At 47.2% G+C, this 25,782-nt stretch overlaps 1 protein-coding gene across 2 annotated transcripts in view; it reads left to right on the top strand.

Annotated features, from left to right (window-relative positions):
- The window catches only part of LOC135530221 (2-acylglycerol O-acyltransferase 2-A-like), a 30,144-nt gene extending 16,688 nt beyond the window's left edge, over positions 1–13,456 (top strand). For both annotated transcript variants that reach the window (XM_064958585.1, XM_064958586.1), the window contains 4 exons: positions 1,715–1,919; positions 10,388–10,562; positions 11,340–11,539; positions 12,649–13,456. In XM_064958585.1, the coding sequence (XP_064814657.1) occupies positions 1,715–1,919; positions 10,388–10,562; positions 11,340–11,539; positions 12,649–12,803 (735 nt within the window). In that variant the 3' untranslated portion in view covers positions 12,804–13,456. The remainder of the gene's footprint in view (positions 1–1,714; positions 1,920–10,387; positions 10,563–11,339; positions 11,540–12,648) is intronic.
- The last annotated feature ends 12,326 nt before the right edge of the window (positions 13,457–25,782 follow it).

Genomic DNA, 25,782 nt, shown 5'->3' with positions numbered 1-25,782 from the left:
GATCATGTATATGTTTTTGCTGTTTGTTCTTTGTTATAGAGACAAAAAGATTGGAGAAGTGGTTTACCCATACATCTCCATTTTGTTCCAATTTTCCCAGAAGTGGTTTGATTCTATGGATTCTTCAATTACATTGAGCTGATTTCTGACGTGCTGTTCCTTCTTTTTCCGTAGTGTATTTCTGTATTGTTTGTGATTCACCATAGTGAAGGTGTGTCTCGGGTTTTCTGGTTCTGTGTTTTTGTTTGGATAGGTTTCTCAATTTCTTTTTTAGGTTTTTACATTCTTCATCAAACCGTTTCTCATTGTTGTAAGTTGTCTTAGGTTTTCTGCCGGAATTTAAATATGATATGTTAGCTGATAGGTCAAATATATTGTTCAGGCTTCCTACTGTTAATTTTACACCTTCACTATTGCAGGAAAACATTTTGTCCAGGAAGTTGTCTAGGAGGGATTGGATTTGTTGTTGGCCAATAGTTGTTTGGTAGGTTTGTACCCTCCTTCCATCTGTAGCATTTCTTAATAGCAGTTTGTTCAGCTTTGATGACTCATGGTTGAGTATTGCTCTGTTCAAGTACATTGTGATTTTGCTGTGGTCTGATAGGGTTGTCAGTGGGCTGACTGTGAACGCTCTGAGAGACTCTGGGTTGAGGTCAGTGATAAAGTAGTCTACAGTACTACTGCCAAGAGATGATCTATAGGTGTACCCCTCCTATAGAAGCTGTCGTCATTAAAGTATGGGGATTCTAGTGGGGATTCTAGTGGGGGGATATAGGTAGCACACAGGAGGACATTTTTCTCTGTTGAGATCATTTCCTCTTGAATTTCTAACCAAATGTAAAATGTTCCTGTTTTGATTTAATGTAATAGTGAGTTAGTTCTGCTCTATACCAAATTAGCAAACCCCCTGAGTCCCTTCCCTGTTTTACTCCCGGTAGCTCTCTGTAACCCTGTGGGTCCGTCTCCTCTATACCACCCACCTGGTAGTGTGGTGGATGGGACTACCAGCTCTCTGTAACCTAGAGGGCAACCAGTGGGTCCATCTCCTCTATACCACCCACCTGGTAGTGTGGTGGATGGGACTACCAGCTCTCTGTAACCTAGAGGGCAACCAGTGGGTCCGTCTCCTCTATACCAGGTTTCTTGCAGGATGACAATGTCTGTATTTCTGATTTATTTGGTGAAGTCCAGGTTTCTGCTCTTTAGGCCAAAGGCAGATGACCTCAGACCTTGGATATTCCACGATGAGATGGTGAAGGCTTTGTGTTCCATAAAGTGTCCAATGTTGTTGGTCGTGTGGTTTGGCCTCAGACCAGTAAGTGTGAGCAGAGCCTGCTGAGCATCTGGTAAATGCCATTGGCATGGGCTAGTGTAAGAGTGGGGGTGGGCCTGTTTGCCTGCTCACGGCCTGGGCGTATGTGTGACTTCTATATTGAGGCCCTCTTTGTGGGAGTGGGAGGCATGGGGTGGGCAAGAGGGGCATAGGTCTGATCTGAGTGGGCCAAAATGAGGTGTGGGCATGGTTGACTTGGGGGGGGGAAGGGTTGATTGGTTGGGGTGGGGTGTGTGGATGTGGCTGGTGGTGCTGTGGTCTGGATCTAGGTCCTCTCAGTGTCGGTCCTTAATGTGCAGGTCTGGGAGGGGGGGTCCCGAGTTAAGGTTAGGACCCACGCCGAGGATTCTAACTACAGTACCTGTTGCTCCCCACCCCCAGCTCATAAAGACGGTGGATCTGGACCCTGTTTCTAACTACATCTTTGGGTTCCACCCCCATGGTGTTCTGGTGGCGGGGGGTTTTGGGAACTTCTGTACGGAGGCGTCAGGGTTCACCTCGCTGTTCCCCGGAATGACCCCCTACCTCCTGATGCTGCCATTCTGGTTCAGAGTACCCTTCTTTAGGGACTACATCATGTGTGGAGGTTAGTACCCTTCAGAGACTACATCATGTGTGGAGGTTAGTACCCTTCAGAGACTACATCATGTGTGGAGGTTAGTACCCTTCAGAGACTACATCATGTGTGGAGGTTAGTACCCTTCTTCAGAGACTACATCATGTGTGGAGGTTAGTACCCGTCAGAAACTACATCATGTGTGGAGGTTAGTACCCTTCTTCAGAGACTACATCATGTGTGGAGGTTAGTACCTGTCAGAAACTACATCATGTGTGGAGGTTAGTACCCTTCTTCAGAGACTACATCATGTGTGGAGGTTAGTACCCGTCAGAAACTACATCATGTGTGGAGGTTAGTACCCTTCTTCAGGGACTACATCATGTGTGGAGGTTAGTACCCTTCAGAGACTACATCATGTGTGGAGGTTAGTACCCTTCAGAGACTACATCATGTGTGGAGGTTAGTACCCTTCTTCAGAGACTACATCATGTGTGGAGGTTAGTACCCGTCAGAAACTACATCATGTGTGGAGGTTAGTACCCTTCTTCAGAGACTACATCATGTGTGGAGGTTAGTACCCGTCAGAAACTACATCATGTGTGGAGGTTAGTACCCTTCTTCAGAGACTACATCATGTGTGGAGGTTAGTACCCGTCAGAAACTACATCATGTGTGGAGGTTAGTACCCTTCTTCAGGGACTACATCATGTGTGGAGGTTAGTACCCTTCTTCAGAGACTACATCATGTGTGGAGGTTAGTACCCTTCAGAGACTACATCATGTGTGGAGGTTAGTACCCGTCAGAGACTACATCATGTGTGGAGGTTAGTACCCTTCTTTAGGGACTACATCATGTGTGGAGGTTAGTACCCTTCAGAGACTACATCATGTGTGGAGGTTAGTACCCTTCAGAGACTACATCATGTGTGGAGGTTAGTACCCTTCAGAGACTACATCATGTGTGGAGGTTAGTACCCGTCAGAGACTACATCATGTGTGGAGGTTAGTACCCTTCAGAGACTACATCATGTGTGGAGGTTAGTACCCTTCAGAGACTACATCATGTGTGGAGGTTAGTACCCTTCTTCAGAGACTACATCATGTGTGGAGGTTAGTACCCTTCTTCAGAGACTACATCATGTGTGGAGGTTAGTACCCTTCTTTAGGGACTACATCATGTGTGGAGGTTAGTACCCTTCAGAGACTACATCATGTGTGGAGGTTAGTACCCTTCAGAGACTACATCATGTGTGGAGGTTAGTACCCTTCTTCAGAGACTACATCATGTGTGGAGGTTAGTACCCTTCAGAGACTACATCATGTGTGGAGGTTAGTACCCGTCAGAGACTACATCATGTGTGGAGGTTAGTACCCTTCTTCAGGGACTACATCATGTGTGGAGGTTAGTACCCTTCAGAGACTACATCATGTGTGGAGATGAGGCTGAGTGTCTGTACACTTGGTGTGGGTGGATGGTGGGTGTGTGGGTGGATAGTGTGTGTGTGGGTGGATAGTGTGTGTGTGTGTGGGTGGATAGTGTGTGTGTGTGTGGGTGGATAGTGTGTGTGTGTGTGGGTGGATAGTGTGTGTGTGTGTGTGGGTGGATAGTGTGTGTGGGTGGATAGTGTGTGTGTGGGTGGATAGTGTGTGTGGGTGGATAGTGTGTGTGTGTGGGTGGATAGTGTGTGTGTGTGGGTGGATAGTGTGTGTGGATAGTGTGTGGGTGGATAGTGTGTGTGTGGGTGGATAGTGTGTGGGTGGATGGTGGGTGTGTGTGTGGGTGGATGGTGGATGTGTGTGTGTGTGGATGGTGGGTAGTGTGTGTGTGGATGGTGGATAGTGTGTGTGTGGGTGGTGGATAGTGTGTGTGGGTGGGTGGATAGTGTGTGTGGGTGGGTGGATAGTGTGTGTGGGTGGGTGGATAGTGTGTGTGGGTGGGTGGATAGTGTGTGTGGGTGGGTGGATAGTGTGTGTGGGTGGGTGGATAGTGTGTGTGGGGTGGGTGGATAGTGTGTGTGTGTGGATAGTGGATAGTGTGGTGGGTAGTGTGTGGATGGTGGGTAGTGTGGGTAGTGTGTGTGTGTGTGGATGGTGGGTAGTGTGTGTGTGGATTGTGGGTAGTGTGGGTAGTGTGTGTGTGTGTGTGTGTGGATGGTGGGTAGTGTGGGTGGATAGTGTGTGGATGGTGGATAGTGTGTGGATGGTGGGTAGTGTGTGTGTGTGGATGGTGGGTAGTGTGTGTGGATGGTGGGTAGTGTGTGTGTGTGTGGATGGTGGGTAGTGTGTGTGTGTGTGTGGATGGTGGGTAGTGTGTGTGTGTGTGATGGTGGGTAGTGTGTGTGTGTGTGGATGGTGGGTAGTGTGTGTGTGTGTGTGTGTGGATGGTGGGTAGTGTGTGTGTGTGTGATGGATGGGGTAGTGTGTGTGTGGGGTGTGTGTGGTGGGTAGTGTGTGTGGGTGTGTGTGTGTGTGGATGGTGGGTAGTGTGTGTGTGTGGATGGTGGGTAGTGTGTGTGGATGGTGGGTAGTGTGTGTGTGTGTGGATGGTGGGTAGTGTGTGTGTGTGGATGGTGGTGTAGTGTGTGTGTGTGTGTGTGGTGGTGGGTTGTGTGTGTGTGTGTGTGGATGGTGGGTAGTGTGTGTGGTTGGTGGGTAGTGTGTGTGTGTGGATGGTGGGTTGTGTGTGTGGGTAGTGTGTGTGTGTGGATGGTGGGTAGTGGATGGTGGGTAGTGTGTGTGTGTGTGGATGGTGGGTAGTGTGTGTGTGGATGGTGGGTAGTGTGTGTGTGTGTGGATGGTGTGTGTGTGGATGTGGGTGTGTGTGTGTGGATGGTGGGTAGTGTGTGTGTGTGGATGGTGGGTGTGTGTGTGTGTGTGGATGGTGGGTTGTGTGTGTGTGTGTGGATGGTGGGTAGTGTGTGTGTGTGTGTGTGGATGTGTGGGTGTGTGTGTGTGTGTGTGTGTGGATGGTGGGTAGTGTGTGTGTGTGGATGGTGGGTAGTGTGTGTGTGTGGATGGTGGGTAGTGTGTGTGTGTGGATGGTGGGTAGTGTGTGTGTGTGGATGGTGGGTAGTGTGTGTGTGGATAGTGTGTGTGTGGATAGTGTGTGTGTGGATGGTGGGTAGTGTGTGTGTGTGGATGGTGGATAGTGTGTGGATAGTGTGTGTGTGGATGGTGGGTAGTGTGTGTGTGTGGGTGGATGGTGGATAGTGTGTGTGTGGATGGTGGGTAGTGTGTGTGTGTGTGGATGTGGGATGTGTGTGTGTGGACGGTGGGTAGTGTGTGTGTGTGTGTGTGTGTGGATGGTGGATAGTGTGTGTGTGGATGGTGGATAGTGTGTGTGTGTGTGGATGGTGGATAGTGTGTGTGTGGATGGTGGATAGTGTGTGTGTGTGGATGGTGGATAGTGTGTGTGTGTGTGGATAGTGTGTGTGTGGATGGTGGATAGTGTGTGTGTGTGTGTGATGGTGGGTAGTGTGTGTGTGGATGGTGGGTAGTGTGTGTGTGGGTGGATAGTGTGTGTGTGTGGGTGGATAGTGTGTGTGTGTGGGTGGATAGTGTGTGTGGATGGTGGATGGTGGGTAGTGTGTGTGTGGATGGTGGGTAGTGTGTGTGTGGATGGTGGGTAGTGTGTGGATGGTGGGTGGGTAGTGTGTGGGTGGATGGTGGGTGGTGGGTGGGTGGTGTGTGTGTGGATGGTGGGTAGTGTGTGTGTGGATGGTGGATAGTGTGTGTGGATAGTGTGTGTGGGTGGTGTGTGGATAGTGTGTGGGTGGGTGGGTGGTGCGTGGGTGGGTGGATAGTGTGTGTGTGGATGGTGGGTAGTGTGTGTGTGGATGGTGGATAGTGTGTGTGGATAGTGTGTGTGGGTGGTGGGTGGACGGTGGGTAGTGTGTGTGTGTGTGGATAGTGTGTGTGTGTGTGTGTGTGGATAGTGTGTGTGTGTGTGGATGGTGAATAGTGTGTGTGTGTGTGTGTGTGGATGGTGGGTAGTGTGTGGGTCGATGGTGGGTGGATAGTGTGTGTGTGGGTGGATAGTGTGTGTGTGTGTGTGTGGATGGTGGATAGTGTGTGGGTGGGTGGATAGTGTGTGGGTGGGTGGATAGTGTGTGGATAGTGTGTGGATAGTGTGGGTGGGTGGTGGGTGGATAGTGTGTGGGTGGAAAGTGTGTGTGTGGATGGTGGGTAGTGTGTGTGTGGATGGTGGGTAGTGTGTGTGGATGGTGGATAGTGTGGGTGGATAGTGTGTGTGTGGATGGTGGGTAGTGTGTGTGTGGGTGGATAGTGTGGGTGGGTGGGTGGATAGTGTGTGTGTGGGTGGGTGGAAAGTGTGTGTGTGGATGGTGGGTAGTGTGTGTGTGGATGGTGGGTAGTGTGTGTGTGGATGGCGGATAGTGTGTGTGTGGATGGTGGGTGGATAGTGTGTGGGTGGGTGGATAGTGTGTGGGTGGGTGGATAGTGTGTGGGTGGGTGGATAGTGTGTGGGTGGGTGGGTGGATAGTGTGTGTGTGGGTGGGTGGATAGTGTGTGTGTGGGTGGGTGGATAGTGTGTGTGTGGGTGGGTGGATAGTGTGGGTGGGTGGATAGTGTGTGTGTGTGTGGATGGTGGATTGTGGGTGGGTGGATAGTGTGTGGGTGGGTGGATAGTGTGTGGGTGGGTGGATTGTGTGTGGGTGGGTGGATTGTGGGTCGGTGGATTGTGGGTGGGTGGATAGTGTGTGTGGGTGGGTGGTGGGTGGATAGTGTGTGGGTGGATAGTGTGTGTGTGTGTGGATGGTGGGTAGTGTGTGTGTGGATGGTGGATAGTGTGTGTGGATAGTGTGTGTGTGGATGGTGGATAGTGTGTGTGTGGATGGTGTGTAGTGTGTGGGTGGATGGTGGGTGGATAGTGTGTGGGTGGATAGTGTGTCTGGGTGGGTGGATAGTGTGTGTGTGGATAGTGTGTGTGTGTGTGGGTGGGTGGATAGTGTGTGGGTGGGTGGATAGTGTGTGGGTGGGTGGATAGTGTGTGGGTGGGTGGATAGTGTGTGGGTGGGTGGATAGTGTGTGGATAGTGTGTGGTGGGTGGATAGTGTGGGTGGGTGGTGGGTGGATAGTGTGTGTGGGTGGTGGGTGGATAGTGGGTGGGTGGATAGTGTGTGGGTGGGTGGATAGTGTGTGTGTGGGTGGGTGGATAGTGTGTGTGTGTGTGTGGATGGTGGATGGTGGATAGTGTGTGTGTGTGGATGGTGGATAGTGTGTGTGGATGGTGGATAGTGTGTGTGGATGGTGGATAGTGTGTGGATGGTGGATGGTGGTGGGTGGATAGTGGGTGTGTGGGTGGGTGGATAGTGGGTGTGTGGGTGGGTGGATAGTGGGTGTGTGGGTGGGTGGATAGTGGGTGTGTGTGTGGGTGGATAGTGTGTGTGGGTGGATAGTGTGTGGATGGTGGATAGTGGGTGGGTGGGTGGATAGTGTGTGGGTGGGTGGATAGTGTGTGGATAGTGTGTGTGTGGATGGTGGATAGTGGGTGTGTGGGTGGGTGGATAGTGGGTGTGTGGGTGGGTGGATAGTGGGTGTGTGGGTGGGTGGATAGTGGGTGTGTGGGTGGGTGGATAGTGGGTGTGTGGGTGGGTGGGTGGATAGTGGGTGGGTGCGTGGATAGTGTGTGGGTGGGTGGATAGTGTGTGGATAGTGTGTGTGTGGATGGTGGATAGTGTGTGGGTGGGTGGATAGTGTGTGGGTGGGTGGATAGTGTGTGTGTGGATGGTGGATAGTGTGTGGGTGGTGGGTGGATAGTGTGTGGGTGGGTGGATAGTGTGTGGGTGGATGGATAGTGTGTGGATAGTGTGTGTGTGGATGGTGGATAGTGTGTGGGTGGGTGGATAGTGTGTGGGTGGGTGGTGGGTGGATGGTGGATAGTGTGTGTGGATAGTGTGTGGGTGGGTGGTGGGTGGATAGTGGGTGGGTGGGTGGATAGTGTGTGTGTGTGTGGGTGGATAGTGTGTGGATGGTGGATACATGTCTCTCTCTCTGTGTCTACAGGGAAACATCTTGAATACATGTCTGTGGGTGAATACATGGGTGGAGTGTGGGTGGGTGGATAGTGTGTGGATAGTGTGTGGGTGGGTGGATAGTGTGTGTGTGGATGGTGGATAGTGTGTGGGTGGTGGGTGGATAGTGTGTGGGTGGGTGGATAGTGTGTGGGTGGATGGATAGTGTGTGGATAGTGTGTGTGTGGATGGTGGATAGTGTGTGGGTGGGTGGATAGTGTGTGGGTGGATAGTGTGTGGATAGTGTGTGTGGATGGTGGATAGTGTGTGGGTGGATAGTGTGTGGATAGTGTGTGTGGATGGTGGATAGTGTGTGGGTGTGTGGGTGGGTGGATAGTGTGTGGGTGGGTGGATAGTGTGTGGGTGGGTGGATAGTGTGTGGGTGTGTACACGCTGTATTTGCTGCCGCAGGGTTTTCCTGTTGTGAAAGTCAGACAAACTGACTCCACTCTGTTTCACAATAGGCCAGAGACTGACTGGGCGTGTACTAACGTGTCTGTGTGTTTCTGTCAGTGTCGACAGTTCCTCTCTCTCTGTGTCTACAGGGAAACATCCTGAATACATGTCTGTCTCTCTGTGTCTACAGGGGAACATCCTGAATACATGTCTCTCTCTCTGTGTCTACAGGGAAACATCCTGAATACATGTCTCTCTCTCTGTGTCTACAGGGAAACATCCTGAATACATGTCTCTCTCTCTGTGTCTACAGGGGAACATCCTGAATACATGTCTCTCTGTGTCTACAGGGGAACATCCTGAATACATGTCTCTCTGTGTCTACAGGTGAACATCCTGAATACATGTCTCTCTCTCTGTGTCTACAGGGAAACATCCTGAATACATGTCTCTCTCTCTGTGTCTACAGGGAAACATCTTGAATACATGTCTCTCTCTCTGTGTCTACAGGGAAACATCCTCAATACATGTCTCTCTCTCTGTGTCTACAGGGAAACATCCTGAATACATGTCTCTCTCTCTGTGTCTACAGGGGAACATCCTGAATACATGTCTCTCTGTGTCTACAGGGGAACATCCTGAATACATGTCTCTCTCTCTGTGTCTACAGGGAAACATCCTGAATACATGTCTCTCTCTCTGTGTCTACAATGAAACATCCTGAATACATGTCTCTCTCTCTGTGTCTACAGGGAAACATCCTGAATACATGTCTCTCTCTCTGTGTCTACAGGGAAACATCCTGAATACATGTCTCTCTCTCTGTGTCTACAGGGAAACATCTTGAATACATGTCTCTCTCTCTGTGTCTACAGGGAAACATCCTGAATACATTAGCATATTTGAAATGTACTGACCTTTACAAACCTTTAGAAAGCACCATATATCTTTACACATGGAAAATCACATGTGGTAGTGTGTGTGTGTGTGTACATGGAAAATCACAATACATGTCTCTTGTGTGTGTGTGGAACATCTGTACATGTGTGTGTGTGTGTGTGTGGTGAAACATCCTGAATACATGTGTGTGTGTACATGGAAAATCACATGTGGTAGTGTGTGTGTTGTGTGTGTGTGTGTGTGTGTGTGTGTGTGTGTGTACATGGAAAATCACATGTGGTAGTGTGTGTGTACATGGAAAATCACATGTGGTAGTGTGTGTGTACATGGAAAATCACATGTGGTGGTAGTGTGTGTGTGTGTGTGTAAGTAAGTAATTAGGGTGTGTGTGTATTTGGGGTTAAGGTAGGTGTGTGTGTGTGTAATTGGGGTTAAGGTGTGTGTGGGGAGCATCCTGAATACATGTCTCTCTCTCTGTGTCTACAGGGGTGTGTGTGTGTGTGTAATTATGGTGTGTATTTGGGGTCAAGGTGTCTAGGTAAGTAGGGTTAGTGTGTGTGTGTTTGTGTATTTGGGGTGTGTGTGTGTGTGTGTGTGTGGTGTGTGTGTGTGTGTGTGTGTGAAATAAGGGTTAAGGTGTTTGTGTGTGTATTTGGGGTTAAGGTGTGTGTGGGTGTGTGTGTGTAATTATGGTGTGTAATGTGTATTTGGGGTTAAGGTGTCTATGTAAGTAGGGTTTGTGTGTGTGTGTGTGTGTGTGTGTATTTGGGGTTAAGGTGTGTGTAAGTAGGGTTAGTGTGTGTGTGTAATGTTTGTGTGTATATGTATTTTGGGATAAGGTGTGTGTGTGTGTGTGTGTGTGTAATTGGGGTTACGGTGTGTGTGTGTGTGTGTATGTATTTTGGGTTAAGGTGTGTGATTATGGTGTGTGTATTTGGGGTTAAGGTGTCTATGTAAGTAGGGTTTGTGTGTGTGTGTGTGTGTGTGTAATTAGGGTGTGTAATGTTTGGTATTTGGGGTTAAGGTGTGTGTGTAATTGGGGTTACGGTGTGTGTGTGTGTGTGTGTAAAAGTGGGGTTACGGTGTGTAATTGGGGTTAAGGTGTGTGTGTGTGTGTGTAATTGGGGTTACGGTGTGTGTGTGATGTGTATAATGTGTTCATGCCAGGTCTGGTATCCAGTGAGAAAGCCAGCCTGTCCTACCTGCTCTCAGCTCCTAGAGGAGGTAATGTGGCAGTGGTGGCGATAGGGGGCGCTCCAGAGGCTCTAGATGCCCGGCCAGGTGCTCTCACCCTTCAGATTCTACACCGCAAGGGATTCATCAAACTGGCACTAAAACACGGGTAGGTGGGAACACAGGAAGTCTTAAAACACGTCATGTGTAGGTTTAAAACACGGGTAGGTGGGAAACATCTGAAACATGGGTAGATTTTAAACACGGGTAGGTGTGGAATACAGATGGGTCTGCAACATGGGTAGATTTTAAACACGGATAGCTGTGGAATACAGATAGGTCTGAAACATGTCCCAGTGTTTATGTTAATATGTTATTCTAGTTTGTTATGTCAGCATGGTGGTGGTAGTGGGATGCTTTGCTGCCTCAGGACCTGGACAACTTGCCTTAATAGAAGGAACCATGAATTCTGCTCTGTATCAGAGAATTCTACAGGAGAATGTCAGGCCATCCGTCTGTGAGCTGAAGCTCAGCTGGGTCATTCAGCAATACAATGATCCAAAACACACAATCAAGTCTACGTGAAAATGGTTAAAAAAAACACGTTTGAATTTCTGGAATGGCCTAGTCAAAGTCCAGACTTAATCCCAACTGAGATGTTGTAGCAGGACTTGAAACGAGCAGTTCATGCTGGAAAAACCACATGTCACCGAGTTATAGCATTTCTGCATGCAAGAGTTGGCCAAAATAGAGAGGAAAGTGGCAAGTGGTTATTGAGAGTCAGGGGGAAGTGGCACCCCCAGTTATTGAGAGTAAGGGGGAAGTGGCACCCCCAGTTATTGTCCTATAGGACCCAGCTACTACCTGTGTTCTCCTTCAGGGGAAAACAAGCTAATGACCAACCCTGCTGGTTTGTGTAATGTCCAGTATATGTAATGTCTCGTAGGGCCCAGCTAGTACCTGTGTTCTCCTTTGGGGAGAATGAGCTCTTCGACCAGATGACCAACCCTGCCGGTTCGCCGCTCCGCTGGCTCCAGGACCACTTGCAAAGGCTCATGGGAGTTGCGCTGCCTATGTTCACCGGACGAGGAGTGTTCCAATACAGCTTCGGTCTCCTGCCCTACAGAGAGCCCATAAACACTGTTGGTAAGACACACACTCAACTCTCTCTCATCTCTCTCTCTCACCTCATCTCTCTCTCTCACCTCATCTCTCTCTCACCTCATCTCTCTCTCACCTCACCTCTCTCTCTCACCTCACCTCTCTCTCTCACCTCACCTCTCTCTCTCACCTCACCTCTCTCTCTCACCTCACCTCTCTCTCTCACCTCACCTCTCTCTCTCACCTCATCTCTCTCTCACCTCATCTCTCTCTCACCTCATCTCTCTCTCACCTCATCCTCACTCACCTCATCTCACCTCACCTCATCTCTCTCTCACCTCACCTCTCTCTCTCACCTCACCTCTCTCTCACCTCTCCCTCATCTCTCATCCCTCACCTGTCTCTGTCTCTCATGTCTCACCTCTCTCTCACCTCACCTCTCTCTCTCACCTCACCTCTCTCTCACCTCTCTCTCACCTCTCTCTCACCTCACCTCTCTCTTTCTCTCACCTCACCTCTCTCTCTCACCTCACCTCTCTCTCTCACCTCACCTCTCTCTCACCTCACCTCATCTCTCTCACCTCACCTCACCTCTCTCACCTCACCTCTCTCTCACCTCTCCCTCATCTCTCATCCCTCACCTGTCTCTGTCTCTCTGTCTCACCTCATCTCTCTCTCTCACCTCATCTCTCTCTCTCACCTCATCTCTCTCTCTCACCTCACCTCTCTCTCTCACCTCACCTCTCTCTCTCACCTCACCTCTCTCTCTCACCTCTCTCACCTCTCTCTCACCTCTCTCTCTCTCTCACCTCTCACTCTCACCTCACCTCTCACCTCACCTCTCTCTCTCACCTCACCTCTCTCTCTCACCTCACCTCTCATCCCTCACCTGTCTCTGTCTCTCTCTCTAGTGGGTAGGCCTATTCCAGTGGTCCAGACCCCCTCTCATCTCTCTCTCTCTCTAGTGGGTAGGCCTATTCCAGTGGTCCAGACCCCCCTCTCTCGCTCTCTCCCCAGGGGGTAGGCCTATTCCAGTGGTCCAGACCCCCCCCCCCCTCTTTCTCTCTCTCTCCAGTGGGTAGGCCTATTCCAGTGGTCCAGACCCCCTCTCATCTCTCTCTCTCTCTCTCTCATCTCTCTCTCTCTCTCTCCAGTGGGTAGGCCTATTCCAGTGGTCCAGACCCCCTCTCCCACTAAAGATGATATAGACTGTCTCCATTCTCTCTACCTGGAGGGCCTCACTACGGTGTTTGAAGACAACAAGGACAACTATGGCATTGCACCAGACAAACACCTCCACTTCATCTAGATATGTGCATCCACACCTGTAATCAGCAGGAAAAGAAGCTTTACAGACAAATCCAAAGCTGTTGCAACACCTAGGTCAGAGTTCTAGCTGAAGGTTAGGCTTCTATAGGGTTCTGTGGCGTTATGTAGGGTTCTGTGGCGTTATGTAGGGTTCTGTGGCGTTATGTAGGGTTCTGTGGCGTTATGTAGGGTTCTGTGGCGTTATGTAGGGTTCTGTGGCATTATGTAGGGTTCTGTGGAGTTGATGTAGGGTTCTAGAGGGTCCTGTCTGGTTCTAGAGGGTCCTGTCTGGTTCTAGAGGGTCCTGTCTGGTTCTAGAGGGTCCTGTCTGGTTCTAGAGGGTCCTGTCGGGTTCTAGAGGGTCCTGTCGGGTTCTAGAGGGTTCTAGAGGGTCCTGTAGGATTAGTTGGGGTTCTAGAGGGTTCTGTTGGGTTCTATAGAGTTGTGTAGGGTTCTAGAGGGTCATGTAGGATTCTGTGGGGTCCTGTAGGGTTAGTTAGTACCAAGCTGGTGGGCAGTAAGACGTGTTTGTTTTTGTCCCATGTAAATATTATTATTATTATTATTATTATTATATTTTTTGTTGTATACATTTCATTATATTTCAATCTTTTTTTCTCCATTTTCTAATTAAATAAACTTCCTGCAACCCGCCCCCAATGTGGTACAGATCTGCTATTTTTTTAATTAGCTACTAGCTTTTTAGTCATTGTTAGCCACTGCTAGCGGTTTTCACCTTTAGCTCGGACTCCAGCCACTTTAGCCTGGATAATATCTGCCAGTCTGCACAGCACCATATCAGCCCTGAACATATCGGACTGCTTTTTTCCCTCCACTACATCACCGGATTGCTGCCGCAATCTCTGGACCATTACACCTGTGTGGCTCAGTCGGTAGAGTCCTGTGGTCCTGTGTGGCTCAGTCGGTAGAGCATGGCGCTTGCAACGCCAAGCGTCGTGGGTTCGTTTCCCAGTGGGTTCGTTTCCCACTGGGGCCACCCATATGCAAAAGTAGTGGCCCCAGCCGACTTGTAAGTCGCTTTGGACAAAAGCGTCTGCTAAATGGGATATATTATTTTATTATACACCGGATCTTTGCAGCTAGCTAGTTCCTACCGAGTGGCTATTGTTGCTAACGACCCTGTCCAGAAGCATATACCAGCTAGCCTCGAGCTAGGCCCATTTCCCGGCTAGCAAATGCTGTACACCAACTACAATACCTCTCTTGCCAATTGGCCTGAACCCTTTGTTGACACGGAGCCCCGCCGATCCATCACGATTGGTCTGCTGGCCTACTGATGTAATTCGGCCAATGTGCTCTCAACCGGCCTCTGCCTCGTTGGTGTTGATCCATCTGCTAGCCCTGGCCCGCTAGCTTCCTGAACGCCGTGTCTCCCGCTCGCCTTGCGTAGTAATCGAACAACTCCCTGTTTCACCTATTGCTGCTCATTGGACCCTATGACCACTCGGCTACACAGCTGATGCCTGCTAGTCTGTTCATTAACACGGTGCTTCATTTAGTTTATCTGGTCCCAGCCTCTAACTCAGGCCCTGTTTGTTTTACTCACTGTTTTAGCACACTCTGCCAACCCTGATCTCCTTGCCGTGATTGAATCCTGGCTTAGGAAGGCCACCAAAATTTCTGAGATTTCCATCCCCAATTACAACATTTTCCGTCAAGACAGAACTGCGAAAGGAGGCGGAATTGCAATCTACTGTAGAGAGAGCCTCCAGAGTTCTGTCATACTATCCAGGCCCAAACTATTAGAGCTTCTACTTTTAAAGATCCATCTCTCCAGAAATAAGTCCCCCACTGTTGCAGCTTGTTATAGACCCCCCTCAGCTCTTAGCTGTGCCCTGGACACCATATGTGAATTGATTTCCCCCGATCTATCGTCAGAGTTCGTACTGCTAGGTGACCTAAATTGGGATATGCTTAACACCCCGGCCGTCCTACAATCTAAGCTAGATGCCCTCAATCTCACACAAATTATCAAGGAACCTACCAGGTACAACCCCAAATCCGTAAACATGGGCACCCTCATAGATATCATCCTGACCAACTTGCCCTTTAAATACCTCTGCTGTTTTCAACCAGGATCTCAGCGATCACTGCCTCATCCGTTACGGGTCCGTGGTCAAATGACCACCCATCATCGCTGTCAAGCGCTCCCTAAAACACTTCAGCGAGCAGGCCTTTCTAATCAAACTGGCCCGGGTTGCCTGGAAGGATATTGACCTCATCCCGTCAGTAGAGGATGCCTGGTCGTATAAGGGCTTTCCTCTTGGCCCTTGGTTCACTCCAGACCTGACTGCCCTTGACCAGCACAAAAACACCCTATGGTGAGCTGCACTAGCCTCGAATAGTCCCTGCGATATGCAACTTTTCAGGGAAGTCAGGAACCACTATACACAGGCAGTTAGGAAATCTAAGACTAGCTTTTTCAAACAGAAATTTGCATCCTGCAGCTCTAGTTCCAAAAACTGTAAAGTTCATGGAGAACAAGAACAAGAGCACCTCCTCTCAGCTGCCCAATGCTCTAGGCTAGGAAACACTGTCACCACCGATAAATCCATGATAATCGAGAATTTCAATAAGCATTTCTCTACGGCTGGCCACGCTTTCCATCTGGCTACCCCAACCCCCGGCCAACAGCTCAGCACCCCCCCCGTAGCAACTGGCCCAAGCCCCCCCCCCCCCCGCTTCTCCTTCACCCAAATCCAGACAGCTGAAAGAGACGGTCAAATCAGCTGGGAAAGACAATCTGGACCCTCTATTTCTGAAACTATCCGCCGCCATTGTCGCAACCCCTATTACCAGCCTGTTCAACCTCTTTCATATCATCTGAGATCCCCAAGCATTGGGAAGCTGCCGTGGTCATCCCCCCTCTTCAAAGGGGGAGACACTCTAGACCCAAACTGTTACAGACCTATATCCATCCTACCCTGCCTTTCTAAAGTCTTTGAAAGCCAAGTTAATAAACAGATCACCGACCATCTCGAATCCCACTGTACCTTCTCCTCTATGCAATCTGGTTTCGAGCTGGTCACTGGTGCCCCTCAGCCACGCTCAAGGTACTAAATGATATCATAACCGCCATCGATAAACAGTACTGTGCAGCCATCTTCATCGACCTTGCCAAGGCTTTCGACTCTGTCAATCACCATATTCTTATCGGCAGACTCAGTAGCCTCGGTTTCTCTAATGACTGCCTTGCCTGGCTCCCCAACTACTTCTCAGAGTTCAGTGTGTAAAATTGGAGGGCCTGTTGTCCGGACTCCTGGCAGTCTCTATGGGGTTGCCACAGGGTTCAATTCTCGGGCCGACTCTTTTCTCTGTATATATCAATGATGTTGCTCTTGCTGCTGGTGATTTTCTGATCCACCTCTACGCAGACAACACCATTCTGTATACATCTGGCCCTTCTTTGAACACTGTGTTAACAAACCTCCAAACGAGTTTCAATGCCATACAACACTCCTTCCGTGGTCTCAACAGCTTTTAAATGCAAGTAAAACTAAATGCATGCTCTTCAACCGATTGTTGCCCGCACCTGCCCGTCCGACTTGCAACTACAAATACCTCGGTGTCTGGTTAGACTGTAAACTCTCCTTCCAGACTTGCATTAATTAAGCATCTCTAATCCAAAATTAAATCTAGAATCGGTTTCCTATATCGCTATAAAGCCTACTTCACTCATACTGCCATACCCTCGTAAAACGGACTATCCTGCTCATCCTTGACTTTGGCGATGTCATTCACATAACACTCTACTTAGCAAATTGGATGTAGTGTATCACAGTGCCATCCGTTTTGTCACCAAAGCCCCATAACCTACCCACCACTGCGACTTGTATGCTCTCGTTGGCTGGTCCTACCCACTGGCTCCAGGTCATCAATAAGTCTTTGCTAGGTAAAGCCGCGCCTTATCTCAGCTCACTTGTCACTATAGCAACACCCACCCGTAGCATGCGCTCCAGCAGGTATATTCCACTGGTCATCCCCAAAGCCAACACCTGCTTTGGCCGCCTTTCCTTCCAGTTCTCTGCCGCCAATGACATTCTGGCATTGGCTGTCAGAAGAGCTTATAGATTGCTGCAGCTGTACACAGTCCATCTGTAAATATCCCATACAACCAACCAACTACCGACCTCAACAACAAAAAATAAATATGGGGATGTTTTTTTCTGCTCTTTTGCACACCAGAACTTCTACTTGCACATCATCATCTGCACATCTATCACTCCAATGTAAATTGCTAAATTGTAATTACTTTGCCACTATTAGCCTATTTATTGCCTTACCTCCTTACTTAATTTGCACACACTGTATACAGATCTTCTATTGTGTTATTGACTGTACATTTGTTTATCCCATGTGTAACTCTGTTGTTTTTGTCGCACTGCTTTGCTTTATCTTTGCCAGGTCACAGTTGTGAGAACTTGTTCTCAACTGGCCTACCTAGTTAAATAAAGGTGAAATGAAATAAAAAAATAAAAATTGAGTTATGTAGGGTTCTAGAGAATCCTGTAATGTTCTTTCTGGTTTTTGTCAAGTTCTGTGGGGTCCTGTATGGTTCTGTGGGGTTCTGTCAAGTCTTGTAGGTTTCTGTAAGGGCCTGTAGGGTTCTAAGTATGTAAATTAGCTGTGGTCTGGTAGTAGCAACAGTCTACTCAAAGCAGTTTATTAGTCTAAAGAGATTAGACTAATAAAGGAAATAGAGGAAGTAACAGCACAGGTAGATGGAAACTACTATAGAGGTACAATAAACTTAGCAAAAATAGAAACGTCCTCACTGTCAAACTGCGTTTTTTTTCAGCAAACTTAAAATGTGTAAATATTTGATAAATTTAGCAAGATTCAACAAAGATTCAACAACTGAGACATAAACTGAACAAGTTCCACAGACATGTGACTAACAGAAATGGAATAATGTGTCCCTGAACAAAGGGGGGTCAAAATCAAAAGTAACAGTCAGTATCTGGTGCGGCATTTAGCACTGCAGTGCATCTCCTCCTCATGGACTGCACCAGATTTGCCAGTTCTTTCTGTGAGATGGTACCCCACTCTTCCACCAAGGCACCTGCAAGTTCCCGGACATTTCTGGGGAGAATAGCCCTAGCCCTCACCCTCCGATCCAACAGGTCCCAGATGTGCTCAATGGAATTGAGATCCGGGCTCTTCGCTGGCCATGGCCGAACACTGACCTTCCTGTCTTGCAGGAAATCACGCACAGAACGTGCAGTATGGCTGGTGGCATTGTCATGCTGGAGAGTCATGTCAGGATGAGCCTGCAGGAAGGGTACCCCATGAGGGAGGAGGATGTCTTCCCTGTAACGCACAGCGTTGAGATTGCCTGCAATGACAACAAGCTCAGTCCGATGATGCTGTGAAACACCGCCCCAGACCATGACGGACCTTCCACCTCCAAATCGATTCTGCTCCAGAGTACAGGCCTCGATGTAACGCTCATTCCTTTGATGATAAAAGCGAATCCGAACATCACCCCGAGTGAGACAAAACCACAACTCGTCAGTGAAGAGCACTTTTTGCCTGTCCTGTCTGATTCAGCCACTGTGGGTTTGTGCCCATAGGCGACGTTGTTGCCGGTGATGTCTGCTGAGGACCTGCCTTACAACAGGCCTACCAGCCCTCTGCCCAGCCTCTCTCAGCCTATTGTGAACAGTCTGAGCACTGATGGTATCTGCTGAGGACCTGCCTTACAACAGGCCTACCAGCCCTCTGCCCAGCCTCTATTGCGGACAGTCAACACTGATGGAGGGATTGTGCGTTCCTGGTGTAACTCGGGCAGTTGTTGTTACCATGCTGTACCTGTCCCACAGGTGTGATGTTCAAATGTACCGATCCTGTGCAGGTGTTGTTACACGGGGTCTGCCACTGCAAGGATGATCAGCTGTCCATCCTGTCTCCCTGTAGCGTTTTCTTAGGCGTCTCACAGTACGGACATTGCTATTTATTGCCCTGGCCACATCTGCAGTCCTCATGCCTCCTTGCAGCATGCCTAAGTCACGTTCACGCAGATGAGCAGGGACCCTGGGCATCTTTCTTTTGGTGTTTATCAGTCAGCAGAAAGGCCTCTTTAGTATCCTACGTTTTCATAACTGTGACCTTAATTGCCTACCGTCTGTCAGCTGTTAGCGTCTTAAAGACCGTTCCACAGGTGCATGTTCATTAATTGTTTATGGTTCATTGAACAAGCATGGGGAACAGTGTTTAAACCCTTTACAATGAAGATCTGGGAAGGTATTTGGATTTTTACGAATTAATTTTGAAAGACGGATCTGAAAAAGTGACTTTTCTTTTTTTGCTGAGTTTAGGTTAGAGGAAAAACACAAAGAAATGGAAATACTTATTCAATAACGATCAAGTGTAATGTATTACAAAAATAAAGTGAATTGGATGGAAAAATTTGAACATAGAAATTTGAACATAGAAATGCTACCAACAACAATTTACAGAAACTCGTTACACATGACGGAGTCATCTATGATTCACCAAATTATACTTTGAAAGAGGAAGTTAAATAGTTTAAGCATATTTTTATTTTGTCTCCTCCATTTCCACTGAATGATGTCAGGATTTCTTTCCTAATAATAATGTAAAATGAACAAATGTACATAAAGACCTGTGTATTACAGAGGAGGAACTTCTTGAGGCAATTAAATCTGTTCAGTCTGGAAAAACACCAGGGCTTGACGGTATAACTAACCCTAACCCTAATTTCAGTACTACTGAAACAGGACCCAGGTGGTACAGTGGTTCCTCCTTTAAAAGCCATACCGCAGCACTGTGTGCTGCTGCAGCATTCTGTGGCACGTTATTTAATTGTCAGCCATTTTTTTCATTTAATGCTTGTTAATGCTAGTTTGACCACCAGAGGGCATCTTTAAAAACCATTTGATTAGTCTTTTTTTTTCTTGTTGATTAACCCTGGACATCATGGTAATAACCCATTCTTGTGGATAGTGCCATGCAATGAAAATGGTTATTTCCAAAGTGGTTTCTCACAAAGACATGAATAACCTCTCGGATGAAGAGTTCATTTACATTACATTTACATTTTACATGTCGAACCCTTTGTTACAGGGTTCAGTAGAAGAAAAAGGCTTTTCGCCTTCTGTATGGGAAAACAGTAGTTCGAAAGGGGTCTTTGAGGGTTCTACCAAGAAACATAAAGGGCCAGAAGACAATTTTCCAAACAGCGGAATCATGAATGACAAAACAAGGCATGACATGATCGCGTTGTCAGACAGTGCATACAAAGGACAAAGAAAATATTCAAACTGAAAACATAAAATAACATTCTCTATACTGAATCTTGTTTTGAACTTGGTACAGAACCTTTTGATTGTGATTGATTGGTATCCTGTGCCTTCAGAAAGTATTCATATCCCTTGACTTATTCCACACCCTAAACCCTACAGACTACGCCCTACACCCTAAACCCTTCAGACTACGCCCTACACCCTAAACCCTACAGACTACCCTCAACACCCTACATACTAACCCTGATGTTGTCATCGTGCCTTTCTGAAGTATTCATATCCCTTGACTTATTCCACACCCTAAACCCTTCAGACTACGCCCTACACCCTAAACCCTTCAGACTACCCTCAACACCCTACATACTAACCCTGATGTTGTCATCGTGCCTTTCTGAAGTATTCATATCCCTTGACTTATTCCACACCCTAAACCCTACAGACTACGCCCAACACCCTAAACCCTACAGACTACGCCCAACACCCTAAACCCTACAGACTACGCCCAACACCCTAAACCCTTCAGACTACGCCCTACACCCTAAACCCTACAGACTACCCTCAACACCCTACATACTAACCCTGATGTTGTCATCGTGCCTTTCTGAAGTATTCATACCCCTTGACTTATTCCACATTTTCTTGTTACAATCTGAATTCCAAATGTATTAAATATATTTTTCTCACCTATCTACACACACTACCCCATAATGAAAACATGTTCTTAGGAATTTTTGGCAAATCTATTGAAAATGAAATACAGAAATATCTCATTTACATAACTATTCACACCCCTGAGTCGATACATATTAGAATCTGCTTTGGCAGCAATTACAGCTGTAAGTCTTTCTGGGTAAGTCTTTAAGAGCTAATCTGGATTGTGCAACATTTGCCCGTTCATTATTTTCAAAATTCTTGAAGCTTTGTCAAGTTGGTTGTTGATCAATGCTAGACAACCATTTTCAGGTCTTGCCCTAGATTTTCAAGTAGATTTAAGTCAAAACTGTAACTAGGCCACTCAGGAACATTCAATGTCGTCTTGGTAAGTAACTCCACTGTATATTTAGCCTTGTGTTTTAGGTTATTGTCCTGCTGAAAAATGAATTCTTCTCCCAGTGTCTGTTGGAAAGCAGACTGAACCAGGTTTTCTTCTAGGATTTTGTCTGTGCTCAGCTCCATTCCATTTATTTTCATCCTGAAAAGCTCCCCAGTCCTTAACGATGACAAGCATACCCATAACTTGGAAAGCTTCTACTCTGCTGCTCCTCTATTAGTATTTATGCATAGTCACTTTAATAACTCTTTTATTTATTCTATTTCATTTAAAAAAACTTTTACCCCTTTTTTTTATCCCCAATTTCGTGATGTCCCATTGGTAGATACAGTCTTGTCTCATCGCTGCAAATCCTGTACGGACTCGGGAAAGACGAAGGTCGTGAGCCATGCGTCCTCAGAAACACAACCCAACCTAGCCGCACTGCTTCTTGACACAATGCCCATCCAACCTGGAAGCCAGCCACACCAATGTGTTGGAGGAAACACCATAAACCTGGCGACCACGGCCGAGCATGCATGCGCCTCGGCCCACCACAGGAGTCGCTAGACCGCGATGTCCCATTTTGTCCCATATCAGTAGAGTCCTGTAGAGGGGTAGAGCAGGGTCAAGGGTGGGTCCCATATTGTGTGCAGCACCAGAGTGCCTTTCACCATGTTGTTTGCAGTGCCTTCCCTTAGAATAACCGCACTACATGACCAAAAGTATGAGGCCACCTGCTCGTCCAACATCTCATTCCAAAATCATGGGCATTATTATGTAGTTCTTGCTGCAATAACAGCCTCCACTGTTCTGGGAAGGCTTTCCATTAGATGTTGTAACATTGCTGCAGGAACTTGCTTCCATTCAGCAACAAGAGCATTAGTGAGGTCGCGCACTGATAATGGGCGATTAGGCCTGGCTCACAGTCAGCATTCGAAGTCATTCCAAAGGTGTTCAATGGGGTTGAGGTCAGGGCTCTGTGGAGGCCAGTCAAGTTCTTGTCATGCTGGGGTCATTGTCATGCTGAAACAGGAAAGGATATTCCCCAAACTGTTGCCACAAAGTTGGAAGCACAGAATCATCTAGAATGTCATTGAATGCTGTAATGCTAAGATTTCCCTTCACTGGAACTAAGGAGCCTAGTCTGAAAAATGAAAAGCAACCCCAGATAATTATTCCTCCTCCACCAAACTTTACAGTTGGCACTATGTATTGGGGCAGGTAGTGTTCTCCTGGCATCCGCCAAACCCAGATTCATCCATTGGTCTGCCAGATGGTGAAGCGTGATTCATCACTCTAGAGAACGCGTTTCCAATGCTCCAGAGTCTAATAGCGGCAAGCTTTACACCACTCTAGCCGATGCTTGGCATTGCACATGGTGATCTTAGGCTTGTGTGCGGCTGCTCGGCCATGGAAACCCATTTCATGAAGCTCTCGACGAACAGTACTTGTGCTGACTTGCTTCCAGAGGTAGTTTAGAACTCGGTAGTGAGTATTGCAACCAAGGACAGACGATTTTTACATGCTTCAGCACTCAACGGTCCTGTTCTGTGAGCTTGTGTGGCCTACCACTTCGCAGCTGAGCTGTTGTTGCTCCAAGACATTTCCACTTCACAATAACAGCACTTACAGTTGACCGGGGCAGCTCTAGCAGGGCAGAAATTTGAGGAACTGACTTGTTGGAAATGTGGCAACCTATGACGGTGCCACGTTGAAAGTCACTGAGCTCTTCAGTAAGGCCGTTCTACTGCCAATGTTTGTCTATAGCGATTGGCTATTGTGCTCAATTTTATACACCGGTCAGAAACGGGTGTGGCTGAAATGGCAGAATCCACTCATTTTGAAGGTGTAATCCACATACTTTTGTGTATACATAGTGTATATTGTTGCAGGGCCATATCAGAATAATTCAGTGTGCAGCGGAGGGAGATTTGTAGTGCCTTTCACCATATGCAGTGCCATATCAGAATAATTCAGTGTGCAGTGGAGGGAGATTTGTAGTGCCTTTCACCATATGCAGTGCCATATCAGAATAATTCAGTGTGTAACAGTGTCACTTTCACATGCCCGATACTGAGGGAGTAGGGGAGAGGGTAACCTACCCGAGGGAGTCCAATCCATGTTAAAAATTAAACGTATCCTTGCGCATACTTACCTGTCCTGGTCTTCTGTGTTGGGGTTGTGTGCTAGAGAACATTACATCCTGTGTTGGGTGGAGTTCAAAGGGGTTGACACTAAACTGTGACCCATAACATGATGCAGCCACCACTATGCTTGAAAATATGAACAGTGGTACTCCGTGATGTGTTGTGTTGAAATTTCTGCAGAACTTAACACTTTGTAGTCAGCACATAACGTTCATTTATTCACTTTAGTGCCTTTTTATAGAGCCCCACAATCGAGGTGTCATAATACCCATAAAGCCTAGCGGTCAAAGAGGGAAATGGTTCCAATCATTCTTCCTGCATTCGTTTTTCCCATAGGGGATTTTAGAAACACTTAAAATAAGGGCTGTGTTTTGTGTAGGTTTACCCTGGTACAGCGATAAGGTAGTCATTCAAAAATCAAGTTAAACACTATTGCCTGATTGGTTTCACCTGTCCTCGTTATTGTCCACCTCCTCCAGGTGTTGCTTGTTTTCCCCCAGTGTACTTATCCCTGTGTTTCCTGTCGCACTGTACCAGTGTATTTATCCCTGTGTTTCCTGTCTCTCTGTGCCAGTGTATTTATCCCTGTGTATCCTGTCTCTCTGTGCTAGTGTATTAATCCCTGTGTTTCCTGTCTCTCTGTGCCAGTGTATTTATCCCTGTGTTTCCTGTCTCTCTGTGCCAGTTCGTCTTATGTTCCAAGTCAACCAGCGGTTTTCCCGTTTTCCTGCTTTTTGAATTCTCCTTTTTCTAGTCCTCCTGGTTTTGACCCTTGCTTGTTTATGGACTTTGTACCCGCCTGCCTTGACCACAAGCATTTCTGCCACTCTGTACCTCCTGGACTCTAATCTTGTTTTGACTTTTTTGCCTGACCACGACCATTGCCTACCCCTTTGGATTAATAAACATTGTAAGACTCCAACCATCTGCCTACTGTATCTGCATTTGGGTCTTGCCTTGTGCCTTGATACACACAGAGAGTCCATGTATATTATTATGTGACTTGTTAAGAACATTTTTACTCCTGAACTTACTTATGCTTGCAATAAGAAAGGGTGTGAATACTTTCTGAAGGCACTGTATGTATAAATATTTCACTATGAAAGAACGTACAGGTGTTCCCTGCAAAACAAATTGCATGAGGACAGGTGATGTGACACATTGCTGGTTCTTTTGGGGTTTGGGATACAGGGCTCTACTGTGATTGCCCATCCAATTCTGTGATGGAAACCAAACAAAAACATATTAGTTACATTTACAGGTAGGCTAGGTATCAGCAGCTTAATTTTACATCAGTAACTTCAAGTAGGGTTGACAACTTGGACTGAAATAATTTTCAGGATATTACACAAGTAATTTAACGTTGTATAGCCATCACAAGCACAGAGAGGCTGCTGCCTACATACAGACTTGAACACCAATTTAATAAATGGAACACTCGTCACTTTAATAATGTTTGCATATCTTGCATTGCCATTCTCATATGTGTTTACTGCATTCTATACTATCTTCTGTATCTTAGTCTATACATTACTCATCTCATGTGTTTACTGCATTCTATACTATCTTCTGTATCTTAGTCTATACATTACTCATCTCATATGTGTTTATTGTATTCTATACTATCTTCTGTATCTTAGTCTATGCCGTTCTGACATTGCTCGTCCAAATATTTATATATTCTTATTTCATTACTTAGATTTGTGTGTATTAGGTATTTGTTGTGAAATTGTTATATATTACTGCACTGTCTTTACTGTAACGCTCGTCGTCGGTGGAAGGAAGAATGGACCAGCGTGGAAAGTGTTCATGATATTTATTTTCAAGAAACACTCAAACAAAAATAACAAATTCCAAAATGAAAGCGAACAGTTCCGTCAGGCACAGACACTAAACAGAAAATAACACCCCACAAACCCAAACGGAAAATCACAACTTATATATGATCCCCAATCAGAGATAATGATAGACAGCTGTCTCTGTTATGAACTTGAGTGAAGACCCAAAAGCGGTTTTAACAGAAAACAGAGTTCTTTAATGAAAATACAGGAATGGCATAAATCCTCTTCCAACGTTGTCAGCGGAACAAAAAGAACGTTAGTATAGTGCAGGATGCTCCTGCCAGGCAGACTCCGACAGGACAGGACAAGGTGGAAGCAAACGAGACGACAGCTTGCTTCTGGCATCAAAAAACACAAACAAGAATCAGACACTGAAAGTAGCAGGAACAGAGAAAGAAATAGAGACCTAATCAGAGGGGAAGAGAGAAAAGGTGTGAAAGAGTGAATGAGCTAGTTAGAGGAGATGTAGAACAGCTGAAGAATGAGAGACAGAGAAGGTAACCTAAAAAGACCAGCAGAGAGAGAAATGAAGAGAAAGGACAGGAACAGACATAACAAGACATGACAGTACCCCCCCCACTCACCGAGCGCCTCCTGGCGCACTCGAGGAGGAAACCTGGCGGCAACGGAGGAAATCATCGATCAGCGAACGGTCCAGCATGTCCCGAGAGGG

The sequence above is a fragment of the Oncorhynchus masou genome, unplaced genomic scaffold, assembly GCF_036934945.1.
Source record: "Oncorhynchus masou masou isolate Uvic2021 unplaced genomic scaffold, UVic_Omas_1.1 unplaced_scaffold_1293, whole genome shotgun sequence".
Classification (NCBI taxonomy): Eukaryota; Metazoa; Chordata; class Actinopteri; order Salmoniformes; family Salmonidae; genus Oncorhynchus; species Oncorhynchus masou.
Note: the sequence above shows the minus strand (reverse complement) of the source record. Positions and strands in the feature narration are given on the sequence as shown.